The 15,887-nt window shown below is 59.1% G+C and overlaps 1 protein-coding gene across 2 annotated transcripts in view; it reads left to right on the top strand.

Annotated features, from left to right (window-relative positions):
• LOC132807114 (testis-specific serine/threonine-protein kinase 4-like) overlaps positions 1-14,829 on the top strand; it is a 31,316-nt gene extending 16,487 nt beyond the window's left edge. The window contains exon 3 of one of the 2 annotated variants that reach the window (XM_060821416.1): positions 14,244-14,829. In XM_060821416.1, coding sequence (XP_060677399.1) covers positions 14,244-14,438 — 195 coding nt within the window. In that variant the 3' untranslated portion in view covers positions 14,439-14,829. Of the gene's footprint in view, positions 1-1,089; positions 1,738-14,243 lie in introns of those variants that run through there. The other variant, XM_060821415.1, reaches the window with a different exon arrangement.
• The last annotated feature ends 1,058 nt before the right edge of the window (positions 14,830-15,887 follow it).

Raw genomic sequence — 15,887 nt, 5'->3', positions numbered from 1 at the left:
CCACCCACCGCTCCCTGGTCCTGACCGTGCGATCGGGTGAAGGGACAAGGTCTTCTCTTCCCACCTTCCCGGGAGAGAAGGGGGTGTGTGGGGGAGCGAAGGGGAGAATCCATAACTGGACGGGTATAGGTTTAAGGTCAGGGTTGGGGGAGTGGGGGGAGCAACGTTTCTGGGCAGGTCGTTAGGGTTAGACTGAACAGGCCGGGGCTGTTTTCCCTGGAGCGTCGGAGGCTGAGGGGGCGACCTTACAGAGGTTTATAAAATCATGAGGGAGAGGGTAAATAGACCAAGTCTTTTCCCCCTGGGGTGGGGGGGAGTGTAGAACAAGAGGGGCTGTAGGTTTAGAGTGCGAGGGGGAATGATATAAAAGCGACTGAATGGGTCTCCCCGCTACAGGAAGGATGTTGTGAAAGGGCTCAGAAAAGATTTACAAGGATGTTACCGGGGTTGGAGGGTTTGAGCTACAGGGAGAGGCTGAACAGGCTGGGGCTGTTTTCCCTGGAGCGTCGGAGGCTGAGGGGTGACCTTATAGAGGTTGATAAAACCATGAGGGGGCAGGAATAGGGGTAAATAGGCAAGGTCTTTCCCTCTGGGGTGTGGGAGAATAGAACTAGAGGGGGGTAGGTTTAGGGTGAGAGGGGGAAAGGGACCCGAGGGGAGACATTCTCACCCAGAGGGTGGTGCGTGTGTGGAATGAGCTGCCAGAGGAAGTGATGGGGGCTGGTACAATGACAGCATTTAAAAGGTGGATGGGGACAGGGATAGGAAGGGGTTGGAGGGATAGGGGCCAAGTGCTGGCAAACGGGGACTGGGTTAGGTTAGGGATATCTGGGCCGGCACCGCCGGGATGGGCCGAAGGGTCTGTTTGCGTGCTTTGTCTTGACTGACGTCCCCACCCCCCTCAACCCCATCCAACTGGGACTGTCCTCCCTGGGAGGCTCCAGGAAACACGTGGGAGTGGGGATGGGTGGGGGGGGAAGTGAGGGAACGTCCGCAGAGTTGACCGCCCACCCCGGGCGCACCCCCTGCCCCCAGCCCCCGCCTCAAGGCCGCGTCTGACTTCAGCCTCCGGTGCGTTTGTTATTCCAGGATCTGGTGAGGGGCACGCTGGCCTCTGACGTCCATCGGTACTCGCTGCACACCATCTTCGACCACCCCTGGATGCTGCCCCTGGTCCGGGAGAGACCGCCCTACCTCAGGGACATGGACGCCCTCTACCTGCGGCCCCACCTTCGCCGGAGCACCCAGCGCCTCATGACCATCCGGCACACCGACGGCGGCACCCGCAGCACGGCCAACCTCGTCAGCTCCACCAGATTGGTGCACCCCGAGGCGCTGCGCTCCCCTTCCCCCCCACCTTCACCACCCGCCCACCGCCCTCCCCTCCACGCACGCCCTCCGCTCCAGAGAAGTTGGGGGGGGCGGGAGGAAGGGGGGAGAGCAGAGAGTGAGAGAGAGAGAGAGAGAGGGAGAGGATTGGCCAAAGATGGCAGGAGGAGGGAGTGAGAGAGAGAGAGAGACAATCGCGATGGAAGTCTGCTGAGGAGACCCGCCCCCGTTCCCAACCCCCCTCCCCTTGTCCTCCCCTTCCTCCCTTCCCTCACACACTGCTCCCCCTTCCCCTCTCCTTCCCCCCATCTCCCTTCCCTCCATCCCTCTGCTCCCACCTCCACTCCCCCTCCCTCCTCTCCGCTCCCCCCCACCTCTCTCCCCAACCTCCCCTCCCCTCCAGTCCCCTCTCCTCTATCCTCTTTCCCCTCCCCTCCCCTCCTCTCCCTCTCCCCCTTCCCCTCCCCTTCCTCCTTTTCACCTCCTCTCCCCTCACCCTCTCCTCCCCTCGCCTCTTCTCCCTCGCCCCCTTCCCTTCCCTCCAGCCCCCTTTCCTCTATTCCTTTTCCCCTTCCCCTCGCCTTCCTCCCTCCCCTCACCTCCCCTTACCCTCTCCCTCCCCTCCTATTCCCCTCCCTCACCTTTCCCTCCCTCCCCTCTTCCTCCTATCCCCCTCACCTCCTCTCCCCTCACCTCCCCTCCTCTCCCCTCCCTCCCCTCCCCCTCTCTCACTCCCTCCTTCTCCTCATCGATGCTCCCCCTCATCGATGCTCCCCCTCCCCTCTTCCTCCTATCCCCCTCCCTCACCTCTCTCCCCCTCCCTTCCTTCTCCTCCTCCCCCTCCCTCCTCTCCCGCTCCCCTCCCCTTCAGCCCTCCTTCCATCTCCCCCCTCCCCTCTTCCTCCTATTCTCCTCCCTCGCCTCTCCCTCCCTCTCTCTCCCTCTCCCCTCACCCACCCGCCAAAGTTACCAGCCCCCACCACCCAAGCTCCCCCTGCCTGCTCTCGGTGAGGGCTATGGGGGGAGTGGGACAGGACCCTTACCCCCTGTCTTGTCCCAGCACCACCGCAGGACAGCTGTCTGTGTAAAACCCACCTCCATTAAACTCTCCCCCCCCCTCACCTTAAACCTCTCCCTCGCCCCCACCAACATCTCTCTCTTAAACTCCCCCTCCCCCCTCTCACCGCGGAGGAAGGGGGGGGGGGAAGGTTACGTGAACCTGGGGCAGCAAGGAAATCATGTTTTGTTTCAGTCAGTGCAAATACCGAAAAGCAAATAAAAAGTATTAAAATGTCAAGTGGATTTCCGTCTGCTTCCTCCCACACCCAGCAGCCGTCTCTGAGCCCAGACAGCTACGATCTGGGGGTGGGGGGGAGAGGACAGAGCGTGCCCCCACCCCACCCCGGCGTCCCACCCCACTTCCCAGCAGCGTTTCAATCCCATTCATCGGCTACGCGTTCTCTCACTCTGCCGCGCTGACCTCTGTGGGTGAGGATGGAGGGGTGGGTGACCACCAGGAAGTAACGAGGAGGCCGGAGGAAGGGCGTAAAGTATTTTGGGGGTTTCTCAGGAGGTGTCTGATAACAGGGCAGCGCTTTAGGCAACTCGACCGGAGTGCCCCCCGTGATCAACCAGCGCTGGGTGGAGGATCGGCTAGCCAGTAGAAAACAGAGAGCAGGGAGAACGGCAGAGGGCAGCATTTTGAGGGCAGCCGGGTTTGGTGGCGAGGTCAGGGCCGGGCCCACGATTGTTCACAACGTTTTAACGGTGACGATAGCCACCGTGAGGCGCGTGCCAAGCGGTGTGGCTGACGCAGAGGTTCACCTGCAACGTAGGACACTCCAGCCACTGACACAGGCCATCCCTGTCCAACCGTCCCCATACCATCCGGTCTGCCTTCATATCGCCCGCGTCTCTCTGTTTCCCTGCCTATTCACGTTGTCAGTCCAGGTGCCCCAGCAACGTTGCTATTGGACGGGCTATTTCTGCCTCTCCCTTGGTCGCAAAGTCCAGGAACCCAACATTCTCTGCGTGAAATCATCAAACTTCCCACCCCCTCTCACCTTAAACTCTCCCCCCTCACCTTAAACCTCTCCCTCCCCCCAACATCCCTCCCTTAAACTCTCCCCCCTCACCTTAAACCTCTCCCTCCCCCGACATCCCTCCCTTAAACTCTCCCCCCTCACCTTAAACCTCTCCCTCCCCCGACATCCCTCCCTTAAACTCTCCCCCCTCACCTTAAACCTCTCCCTCCCCCGACATCCCTCCCTTAAACTCTCCCCCCTCACCTTAAACCTCTCCCTCCCCCCCAACCTCTCTCCCTTAAACTCTCCCCCCACCTTAAACCTCTCCCTCCCCCCAACATCCCTCCCTTAAACTCTCCCCCCTCACCTTAAACCTCTCCCTCCCCCGACATCCCTCCCTTAAACTCTCCCCCCTCACCTTAAACCTCTCCCTCCCCCGACATCCCTCCCTTAAACTCTCCCCGTCACCTTAAACCTCTCCCTCCCCCGACATCCCTCCATTAAACTCTCCCCCCTCACCTTAAACCTCTCCCTCCCCCCCAACCTCTCTCCCTTAAACTCTCCCCCCCACCTTAAACCTCTCCCTCCCCCCGACATCTCTCCCTTAAACTCTCCCCCCTCACCTTAAACCTCTCCCTCCCCCCCAACCTCTCTCCCTTAAACTCTCCCCCCCACCTTAAACCTCTCCCTCCCCCCGACATCTCTCCCTTAAACTCTCCCCCCTCACCTTAAACCTCTCCCTCCCCCCCAACCTCTCTCCCTTAAACTCTCCCCCCCACCTTAAACCTCTCCCTCCCCCCGACATCTCTCCCTTAAACTCTCCCCCCTCACCTTAAACCTCTCCCTCACCCCCAACCTCTCTCCCTTAAACTCTCCCCCCTCTCACCTTAAACCTCTCCCTCCCCCCCAACCTCTCTCCCTTAAACTCCCCCCCCACCTTAAACCTCTCCTTCCCCCCGACATCTCTCCCTTAAACTCTCCCCCCCTCACCTTAAACATCTCCCTCCCCAACCTCTCTCCCTTAAACTCTCCCCCCTCACCTTAAACCTCTCCTTCCCCCCGACATCTCTCCCTTAAACTCTCCCCCCCTCACCTTAAACCTCTCCCTCCCCTCTTCCCCTGTGTTTGACGAGCCTATCCCTGGGTAAAAGATACTGACCAAACCCACGCCCGTCACCGTCTGCCAGATCATCCTCTGACGGTTTGGTGAGGACAGTCCAAAATTGTCCAACTTCTCCTCGCAGCTGAGACACTCCAGTCCAGCCCACCTCCCTACCTGCCGCCTCCACGTCCTTTCCCCGTAGTGTGGGGGGATCAGAACCGCGCGCTGTCCCCCGCGTGTGGCCCCCCTCATGTCCCACGCAGCCGCCACGTGGCGTAACCTGCCCGTCGTCCTGTTTTCCCGCCTTACCCTTGCGTTGTTGCTATCAGGGAGATGTTTGCAAATGGCCTCCCTCCATTTACTGCTGCAAATGTGTTGCTGGTCAAAGCACAGCAGGTTAGGCAGCATCTCAGGAATAGGGAATTCGACGTTTTGAGCATAAGCCCTTCATCAGGAATAAGAGAGAGAGAGCCAAGCAGGCTAAGATAAAAGGTAGGGAGGAGGGACTAGGGGGAGGGGCGATGGAGGTGGGATAGGTGGAAGGAGGTCAAGGTGAGGGTGATAGGCCGGAGTGGGGTGGGGGCGGAGAGGTCAGGAAGAGGATTGCAGGTTAGGAGGGCGGTGCTGAGTTGAGGGAACCGACTGAGACAAGGTGGGGGGAAGGGAAATGAGGAAACTGGAGAAATCTGAATTCATACCTTGTGGTTGGAGGGTTCCCAGGCGGAAGATGAGGCGCTCCTCCTCCAGCCGTCGTGTAGTTGTGTTCTGCCGGTGGAGGAGTCCCTCCATTTACTGTCACCTTTCCCTCTTGTACTTGACCTCCCACAATGCATCACTTCCATTCGAGGCCAACAGGGGTGCTGGTGCTGATCCCTGTGGGAGCTCACCCCTCCCCACCTACCCTCTGTCTGCTCGGACCGAGCCAACGTGCCAACTCCCCGCGGAGACCCATGGGACTTGATCTTGCGGACCGGCCTCCTGCGAGGGAGCTTGTCGAATACTTTAGTCCTGTCCCCGCCCTCATCGATCACCTCCGCCACCTCCTCATGATGCAGGGCAAGACTTCTCTTGCACGAAGCCACGCTGACTGTACGGAGGGACTGCCTTACGAGGAGAGGGGGAGTCGGCCGGGCCTGTACTCAGTGGGGTTCGGAAGAACAACAGGGGACCTCTTTGAGACAGGCAAGGGCGAAGGCGGGGGGGGGGACTGACAGGGGGGAGATGTGGGGAAGTTGCTCCCTCCTTGTGTGGGAGAGACGAGGACCAGAGGGAGTGCGTCATCTCAGAGTGAGGGGGGGTCACCCATTGGAGACAGAGACGGGGAGGAATTTCTTCTCTTTCCGAGGGGAGGGGGTAGGTGTGAATCTGAGGAATACTTTACTGCAGGGGGCTGTCAGGGCCAGGGCATTGAGGGTATTCAAGGCTGGGACAGAGAGAGATTTAACCAGGAAGGGGAATGGAGGGGATGAAGGCTGGGAAGGGGATAGTGGAGGCTGATCAGATCTCTTTGACTGGGCGGGAATAGTCAATGGGCCGAAAGTCCTACTCCTTCTCCAGCACCAAGTGGTCTTTATTCTCATCGTGATATTCTAAAAGGCTTATCCGGTTCACAAATATCCCTCTGGGGAAGAGGGGCCCCTGTGACTCCTGACCCCTTGCAAAAAAAAAGGCCCACTCCTAACTGCCCTCTGGAGTAGTTAAGCAAGACCGTCAGCTTGTCACCATTGGCGGCACAGTGGTTAGCACCGCTGCCTCACAGTGCCAGAGACCCGGGTTCAATTCCCGCCTCAGGCGACTGACTGTGTGGAGTTTGCACGTTCTCCCCGTGTCTGCGTGGGTTTCCTCCCACAGTCAAGGATGTGCGGGTCGGGTGAATTGGCCATGCTAAATTATCCATAGTGTTAGGTAAAGGGGTAAGTGTAGGGGTATGGGTGGGTTGCGCTTTGGCGGGTCGGTGTGGACTTGTTGGGCCGAAGGGCCTGTTTCCACACTGTAAGTAATCTAATCTAATCTAATCAGCTACACGGGACAATTAGTGATTGGGGAAGGGGGTGTGGAGAGAATCACACCAGCCTTGCTCACATCCCATAAAATCAAATGGGAATGATTGGCTCATTAGCGGTATTGGCAGTCACTGCAGGTCCGGTAGAAATACGGAAACCTCTGAAACTTTGGAGGTGTCTAGGTTGGTGCTAGGGAAATGCAAGGTCCCCCTCGCGCTCTCTCTGTCTTCAGTCTCTCTCTCTGTATTTCTGTTAAACCCCCCCTCTCTCTCTTTCTGTCCATCTCTCTCTGTCCTGTCTCTCTATCTCTCTATCCCGCTTTCTATCGGTGTATCATTCTGTACAAACCTCTCTCTCTCTCTGTTCATCTCTCTCTCTCTGTCCTCGGTCTCTCTCTTCTCTCTCTCTCTCTCACAAACTCTCCCTCTGTTGGTCTCATTCCCTCCACCCGTCTCTCTCTCTCTCTCTCTCTCTCCCCCTCTCCCTCAGTCATCCCTCACTCTCTCGCTCGCTCTCTCCGTCTCACCCCCTGACACACACACAGAGAGTGGCGCACATTTTCCCTTCCTCTGGATGTTCCCGCTCTCTCCCCCCCCCCCCCCCCACCCCCCACACTGCACCCCTCCTTCACTCTTTCCCCCTGCCTCAGCTCCCCTGCTCCCTGAGAGGATCGAACCCCTGACACAGTCTCTTTCCCCCCCCACCCCCCTCCCCAACCCCACAACAATCCTGGAGGGCAAGCGATGCCAGGGTTGAGGGGGAGGCAGGGTGGGGAGGATGCTGGGAGAGGTGAGGCCAGACGGATTGACGCTTGTCCGTGGTGAGCAGGCCCCTGGCTCCAGCGACGAACCCCAGCTCACTGACGGACGGCCGTGCATTTCTTCCTTTAGGACCTGATCCGAAGAACCATGGAGCCCGCTGCTCGCCGCTGCTCCCTGCCGGACATGTTCCGCCACCCGTGGCTCGGGGCGTTCCTCACCCACCGGCCCCCCCCGGGGGTCACGGGCAACCTCTACTCCCACTGGCGGCTCCCGGCCCCCTCCCCGGGCTCCCGGGCCGGGCCTGGGTCATCACCGGGGCCCAGGTGGAGGTCGCCTACGGAGACAGGGCGGTTGCCGGGCTCCCGGGTGGCGGGGACAGGGTCGCCCGGGGAGAAGGGGTCATCGCCGTCTCGGTTGCCGGGGCTGAAGGCGGCGACGAGGTCGTCTGCGGAAAGGGGGTCGTCGCCGGGGCCGAGGGCGGCGAAGAGGTCACCCACGGAAACGGGGTCGTCGCCGGGCATGAGGGCGGCGACGAGGTCACCCAAGGAAACGGGGTCGTCGCCGAGGTGGTTGCCAGGGCTGAAGGCGGCGACGAGGTCGTCTGCGGAAACAGGGTCGTCGCCGGGGCCGTTGCCGGGGCTGAAGGCGGCGACCAAGTCGAGGTCACCCACAGAAACGGGGTCGTCGCCAAGGTGGTTGCCAGGGCTGAAGGCGGCGACGAGGTCGAGGTCGCCCGTGGAAACGGGGTCGTTGCCAAGGTGGTTGCCAGGGCTGAAGGCGGCGACGAGGTCGCCCGTGGAAACGGGGTCATTGCCAAGGTGGTTGCCGGGGCTGAAGGCGGCAACGGGCCCGAGGGTGCCCGTGGACGTGCCCGAGGTGGCGACGAGGGTCAAGCTGCCCGCGGTCAAGGTCACCGACAGGGTCCGCTTCGCCGACGAGGTCACTATCTACGATGGGCCCGACGATGACCCCCCCCATTCCCCAATGCCAGGGCCCGGATGGCACTGAGATGGAGCGCTGAGCCGTCAATGTTCCCCCCACCCCCTCCCCGGACCCCTGCCACCTCCAGCACAGCCTGAAAGCTGATGGACGGCCCCATCGCCATCGTCCGCGACAGCCCAGGAACTGCCTGTTCCCCACCTGGGCCACAGCCCCCTGTCCCCTCCCCCTTGACCCTCCCCACTCCGCCAACGCCACGCCCCACCGTCAAACTGATGGCATTGCCAATCGCTGAGTATCCCCTGTACATAGGCCAGGACTTTAAATAAACAGGAAAGCTTTTAAGCCACTGTCAAACGTCTCTCTTTCTCTCTCTCTCTGTCTTTGTCTCTCTCTGTCCCTCTCTCTCTGTCTCTCTCTCTCTCTGTGGTCTCGCTTCCTACACTCGCTGCTGCATTCGCGTAGCGGCTGTCCCTCCCTCCCCAGGCCCGTCAAGCAGTGCAGCCCCCTCCCGCCCCGTCCAAAACCTCGGGCAGATTGAGGGCGGTGGGCGAGGGGGAGATTCTTTAGGTTTCTGGATGGGCCCCAGAGGTTAGGAAAACCGCCAGCACAACACCATCATTCAGAAAGAGAGATTGGGGGGGGCGGGTCAAGACAAACCGCAGACACCTGTAGGCCAAGATGGACATTGCGATTTGTAAGCACAGGCAAGACTTGTACGATTAATAGTCAGGGCTTGTGCACTGCTGTAGGACAGAGGGACCCCGGGACTCCGGGATATGGTTCTTTGAACTCTGCGTCACCGGTAGACGGGGGTTAAGAAGGCATTTAGAACGCTAGCCTTCACCGCTCAGAACTTTGCGTCTAGAAATTGGGGGCATCATGTCGGGGTTGTACAGGACATTGGTGAGGTTTCGTCTGGAGTACCGTGCCCGGTTCCGGCCGCCCTGTCCCAGGGAGGATATTATTAAAGCCGGAAAAGATTTACCGGGTTGTTGCCGGGAAGCGGAGGATTTGGGGTTATGAGGAGAGGCCGGGAGTGTCAGAGGCTGAGGGCTAAGGTTTATGAAATCACGAGGGGTGTGGATAAAGAGAATGGGAGTTGTCTTTTTCCCTGGGGGGGCCATTTTCGAGGTGAGAGGTTTAAAAAAAGGACACGGTGGGGGGGGGGGGCAATTCATTTTGCCCAGAGGGTGGTGGGTGTGTGGAATGAGCTGCCAGAGGAAGTGGTGGAGGCTGGGGGCGGTTACAAAGACATTGGGATCAGGGCATGAACAGGGAAAGGTTTGGAGGGATGTGGGCCGGGAGCGGGACTAGGGTCAGCACGGGCTGCTTGGGCCGAAGGGTCTGTTTCCGGGGAAAACGTCCCGGCCTGTTACAGAGGGTGTGACAGCGCAGCGTTCCACGACGCGATCAACCGTCTCCTGGACGGGAAATCATTCCCGGGGTATTGAGGAGAACTGCTTGAGGAGGCGCAGGAGTAGGGAGAGGGGGAAGGCGCGGGGGTGAGGTGGGTGGATTCTCAGGTGGGTGCCGCTCTTTAAGGTACTCACTCAGAGCCCGGAGTGTTGGAGGGAGCACGGACAGAGGTACGGCCCACTAAACTAAGGCAGAGAATTGAGGCATTTTGGTACCGTTAAACAGAAGGCAGTGAGAAAAATCATAAAAACACAGCAAAACAGGGTTAAACTTATTCCCCAACACCTCCTTCGCTGCTTTAAGGCTTTGGGTGAGGTGGCAGTAGGACTTAGACAATTAAATGTCAAGCCTTGGGTTAGCGCCGGAGAACAGAGGGACAACATCCTTTGAAGTCTGCCTCACCGGTAGACGGTGGGGTGAGGTTAAGAAGGTGTTTCAAACGCTTGCCTTCACCGCTCAGACCTCTGAGTGTAGGAGTTGGGGGACGTCACGTTGGGGTTGTACAAGACATTGGTGAGGCTTTGTCTGGAGTACCGTGTCCAGTTCCTATCGCCCTGTTACAGGACGGATATTATTAAAGCCAGAGAGGGTTCGGAAGAGATTCACCAGGCTGGGAACAGAGAGTTTGAGTTATAAGGAGAGGCCGGGGATTTTTCTCACTGGAGTGTAGGAGGCTGAGGGCTGACCTTATAGAAGTAAAATAATGAGGGGGCGTGGATAGGGTGAAGACAAGGTCTTTTCCCCTGGGGTGGGGGAGTCTAGAAGTAGAGGGGCATAGCTTTAGGGTGAGGGGGAAAGGGACCTGAGGGGTAACTTTCTCACCCAGAGGGTGGTGCGTGTGTGGAATGAGCTGCCAGAGGAAGTGGTGGGGGCTGGTACAATGACAGCATTTAAAAGGTGGATGGGGACAGGGATAGGAAGGGTTTGAAGGGATATGGGCCAAGTGCTGGCAAACAGGGCTAGATTTAGGTTAGGGATATCTGGGTCAGCACGGATGGGTTAGGATCCTTTTTCACCCTGCTGCCCGGACTCTTAAGAATCCTATCAGTGGAGGTGCCACGGGGATCGGTGCTGGGGCTGTAATCTCAGCTTACAGTCGACGTTAATCACTGGGATGAGGAGAGCGAACTTGCGGTCACCACGTTTGCAGGACGACGCGGACACGTGTGGGCGAAAAACTGGGCAGCTGGGACACAGTATGGCGGGGAGGGGGGTGGTGGGTGGAAGGAGGGAAACGTGAGGTTACACAGTTTGGCAGGAAGAACAGAGGAGCGGAAGGTTGTTGAAATAGAGAACGACTGCGGAAATGCCACAGCACAGGGCAGGGGGACCTTGGTGCTCCTTGTCCGTGAATCACATAAAGCGAGGGGAGGGGGGGAAGCGTTGGCCTTCATTTCGAAGGGACCGGGATGTAAAGATTAGAGGGCAGGGGGTTCTGCTAAATCTGCGCGAGGCGCCGGTCAGAGCCCCAGCTGGATCACCGTCAACGGTTCCGGGGCCACGTATCCAAGCAAAGATACCCAGACGCTGGGAGGCAGGCCGGAGACGGTTCCCTCGGGATGATCCCGGGGACAGGGGGTGTGGTGGTAGGAGTGGGGGTCGGGCCTGTACGCGTTAGGGTTTAGAAAAACGAGAGGGGACCTTATTGAGACAGACAAGGGAAAGGGAGGGGACTGACAGGGGGAGATGTGGGGAAGTTGCCCCTCCTCGTGTGGGAGACTTGAGGACCACAGGGAGTGCGTCATCTCAGAGTGAGGGGGTCACCCACTGGAGACAGAGACGGGGAGGAATTTCTTCTCTCTCCGAGGGGGAGGGGGGGGTGTGAATCTGTGGAATACTTTACTGTAGGGGGCTGTCAGGGCCGGGGCATTGAGGGTATTCAAGGCTGAGACAGAGAGAGATTTAACCAGGAAGGGGAGTGGAGGGGATAAAGGCAGGGAATGGGGAGTGGAGGATGGACAGATCTGATTGGTGGAGCGGAATCGATGGGCTGAACGGCCAACTTTTGCGGACGGGTTAGATGGCTTTGTGGCTTTAACAGAGGAGAGAGGTCTGCCCGGGTGGGATTACCGAGGTCACACTCCCCAAGGCACTGAATGCACAGTCACCAACAACAGAAATACTAATGGCAAGGGTCATGCGAGGGTAAGCAGCACGCGAACACAGTGATCGCAGAGGTGGGGAGGGGGTGCAGGGGCCGGAGGGGGTGACAGAGACAGGGAGGGGGTGTAGGGGCTGGAGAGGGTGACAGAGATAGGGAGGGGGTGACAGAGATAGGGAGGGGGTGCAGGGGCTGGAGAGGGTGACAGAGATAGGGAGGGGGTGTAGGGGCTGGAGGGGGTGACAGAGATAGGGAGGGGGTGTAGGGGCTGGAGGGGGTGACAGAGACAGGGTTTGGGGTGTAGCGGGTGACAGAGGTAGGGAGGGGGTGACAGAGATAGGGAAGGGGTGTAGGAGCTGGAGGGAGTGACAGGGAGGGGGTGTAGGGGCTGGAGGGGGTGACAGAGATAGGGAGGGGGTGTAGGGGCTGGAGGGGGTGACAGAGATAGGGAGGGGGTGTAGGGGCTGGAGGGGGTGACAGAGACAGGGTTTGGGGTGTAGCGGGTGACAGAGGTAGGGAGGGGGTGACAGAGATAGGGAAGGGGTGTAGGAGCTGGAGGGAGTGACAGGGAGGGGGTGTAGGGGCTGGAGGGGGTGACAGAGATAGGGAGGGGGTGTAGGGGCTGGAGGGGGTGACAGAGACAGGGAGGGGGTGTGTGGGCTGGAGGGGGTGACAGGGAGGGGGTGTAGGGGCTGGAGGGGGTGACAGAGATAGGGAGGGGGTGTAGGGGCCGGAGGGGGTGACAGGGAGGGGGTGTAGGGGCTGGAGGGGGTGACAGAGATAGGGAGGGGGTGACAGAGACAGGGAGGGCGTGTAAGGGCTGGGGGGGTGACAGAGACAGGGTTTGGGGTGTAGCGGGTGACAGAGGTAGGGAGGGGGTGACAGCGATAGGGAAGGGGTGTAGGAGCTGGAGGGGGTGACAGAGATAGGGAGGGATTGTAGGGGCCAGAGGGGGTGACAGGGAGGGGTGTAGGGGCTGGAGGGGGTGACAGAGATAGGGAGGGGTGACAGAGACAGGGAGGGCGTGTAAGGGCTGGGGGGGTGACAGAGACAGGGTTTGGGGTGTAGCGGGTGACAGAGGTAGGGAGGGGGTGACAGCGATAGGGAAGGGGTGTAGGAGCTGGAGGGGGTGACAGAGATAGGGAGGGATTGTAGGGGCCAGAGGGGGTGACAGAGAAAGGGAGGGGGTGTAGAGGGTCACAGAGATAGGGAGGGGGGTGACGGAGATAGGCAGGGTGTTACAGAGATAGGGAGGGGGTGTTGGGGCTGGAGGGGCTGATGGAGATAGGGAGGGGGTGACAGAGACAGGGAGAGGGTATATGGGCTGGAGGGGGTGACAGAGATAGGGAGCTGTTGTAGGGGCTTGTGGGTGTTACGGAGATAGGGAGGGGGTGTAGGGGCCGGAGGGGGTGACAGAGATAGGGAGGGTGTGTAGGGTTTCCTCCAGGTGCTCCAGTTTCCTCCCACAGTCCAAAGATGTGCAGGTTAGGGTGGATTGACCATTCTAAAGTACCCATCGTGCTCAGGTATGTGCAGGTTTGGATGGATTGGATGTGCTAAATTAGCATAGAGTTCAATAGGTGCGTTGGGGAGGGGATGAAGGTGATAGGTCGGGGGTGGGAGGGTGGAGTGAGTAGGTGGAAAAGAAGATAGGCAGGTAGGGCAAGTCATGGGGACAGTGCTGAGCTGGAAGTTTGGAACTAGGGTGAGGTGGGGGAAGGGGAAATGAGGAAACTGTTGAAGTCCACATTGATTCCCTGGGGTTGGAGTGTTCCGAAGCGGAAGATGAGGCGTTCTTCCTCCAGGCGTCTGGTGGTGAGGGAGCGGCGGTGAAGGAGGCCCAGGACCTCCATGTCCTCAGCAGAGTGGGAGGGGGAGTTGAAATGTTGGGCCACAGGGCGGTGTGGTTGATTGGTGCGGGTGTCCCGGAGATGTTCCCTAAAGCGCTCTGCTAGGAGGCGCCCGGTCTCCCCAATGTAGAGGAGATCGCATTGGGAGCAATAGATACAATAAATGATATTGGTGGATGTGCAGGTAAAACTTTGATGGATGTGGACCTTTAAGGCCTTGGATGGAGGTGAGGGAGGAGGTGTGGGCGCAGGTTTTGCAGTTCCTGCGGTGGCAGGGGAAGGTGCCAGGATGGGAGGGTGAGTTGTAAAGGGGGTGTGTGGACCTGACCAGGTAGTCACGGAGGGAACGGTCTTTGCGGATGGCGGAAAGGGGTGGGGAGGGAAATATATCCCTGGTGGTGGGGTCCGTTTGGAGGTGCCCAGGGATGTGTAGGTTAAGGTGGATTGGCCGTGCTAAATTACCCATAGTGCCCAGGGATGTGCAAGTCAGGATGGATTGGCCATGGGAAGTGCAGGGTTACATTATGGAGGGGTGGAACGGGGTGGTGTTAGGCCGGACCTGATGGGTCAAAGGGCCTCTGTGCATACTGTCGGGGATTCCGACAAGCCTCCGATTGGACGAGGGCTCACGTTCCTCACGGCGCGATGCGGCATTGAGCTCAGTCTCTTCTCCCTGGTGCGTCTAACCGAAGGTCTCTCTCCCGGCCACCTCCAGGATCTGATCCAGTGCATGCTGACTCCAGCTGCCTACCGTTACTCCATCCCGGACGTCTTCCGCCATCACTGGCTGCTCTCCTTCGTGACGGAGATGCCTTCAGAGACGCTGAGCGGGATGGACGTGCTCTACATCTACCAGGGCCCCCTCAAGTCCCGGCAGCACCTGATGCGTCGAAGGCGTCCCAACTCCTAGAACTGACGAGCGACCAGCCCCTCGGCCCCAATTTCTTCCTCCTGCCCCTGTCGCTCAGGAGCGGACTCTGAACGAGAGGGGGAGCGTTGGTGGTCTCGGTTCGGTTCATGCGGGTGCTTGTGTGTGCGAGAGGGGGCTCGGCCCGATGGTGGGCACTCAGTGGGTAAGGGGAGCCCGTGTCTCATGCTCTCACTCTCCCCTCGTCGCCACAACCCTCTCTTTGCCCCTGCATCTCCCTCTGCCATTTTACCCACAATCCCTTCCCACCCACATCACCCCCTCTGTCCTCTCCCTTTACCCCTCCTCCCCCCCATTTTCCCACAATTCCTCTCTTTGCTCCTGTACCTCCTCCTGCCATTTTACTCACAATCCCTCTCTATCCACCCACATCGCCCCTCCATCCTCTCCCTTTACCCCTCCTCCCCTCACCAATTTTACCCACAATCCCTCTCTTCGCCCCCACAGCCCCTCCATCCTCACCCCTGCCATTTTTACCCATAATCCTTCTTCACCCCCACAGCCCCTCGATCCTCACCCCTGCCATTTTACCCACAATCCCTCTCTTCACCCCCACAGCTCCTCGATCCTCACCCCTGCCATTTTTACCCATAATCCTTCTTCGCCCCCACAGCCCCTCCATCGTCACCCCTGCCATTTTACCCACAATCCCTCTCTTCACCCCCACAGCCCCTCCATCCTCACCCCTGCCATTTTTACCCATAATCCTTCTTTGCCCCCACAGCCCCTCCATCCTCACCCCTGCCATTTTTACCCATAATCCTTCTTCGCCCCCACAGCCCCTCCATCGTCACCCCTGCTATTTTACCCACAATCCCTCTCTTCGCCCCCCACAGCCCCTCGATCCTCACCCCTGCCATTTTTACCCATAATCCTCCTTCGCCCCCCCACAGCCCCTCCATCTTCACCCCTGCTATTTTACCCACAATCCCTCTCTTCGCCCCCCCACAGCCCCTCCATCTTCACCCCTGTTATTTTACCCACAATCCCTCTCTTCGCCCCACACACCCCTCCATCTTCACCCCTGCTATTTTACCCACAATCCCTCTCTTTGCCCCCACAGCCCCTCCATCCTCACCCCTGTCATTTTTACCCATAATCCTTCTTCGCCCCCACAGCCCCTCCATCGTCACCCCTGCTATTTTACCCACAATCCCTCTCTTTGCCCCCACACCCCTCTCATCATTTTCCCCACCCTTTCCCCATTTCTTCTTTAATCCTCTTTGCCCCCTCTTCACCTGCCTCCCCAACTGCTTGCCCCTTCTATTCCTCCCCCCCCCCCCCCCCCCCCCCCACTCCTTATAGCTTGCCTTGTCAACCCTCTCCACACTCCGCCCCCAGGTCTGTGTTTTAATTAAAGGACTTCATTTCTTTAAAAAAAACCGTTGTAGAGCTTTTCGATATATAGTTTATTAATTATAATAAAAATCG

The sequence above is a fragment of the Hemiscyllium ocellatum genome (assembly GCF_020745735.1).
Source record: "Hemiscyllium ocellatum isolate sHemOce1 chromosome 27 unlocalized genomic scaffold, sHemOce1.pat.X.cur. SUPER_27_unloc_1, whole genome shotgun sequence".
Classification (NCBI taxonomy): domain Eukaryota; kingdom Metazoa; phylum Chordata; class Chondrichthyes; order Orectolobiformes; family Hemiscylliidae; genus Hemiscyllium; species Hemiscyllium ocellatum.
This window is presented reverse-complemented; position numbering and strand designations above follow the sequence as displayed.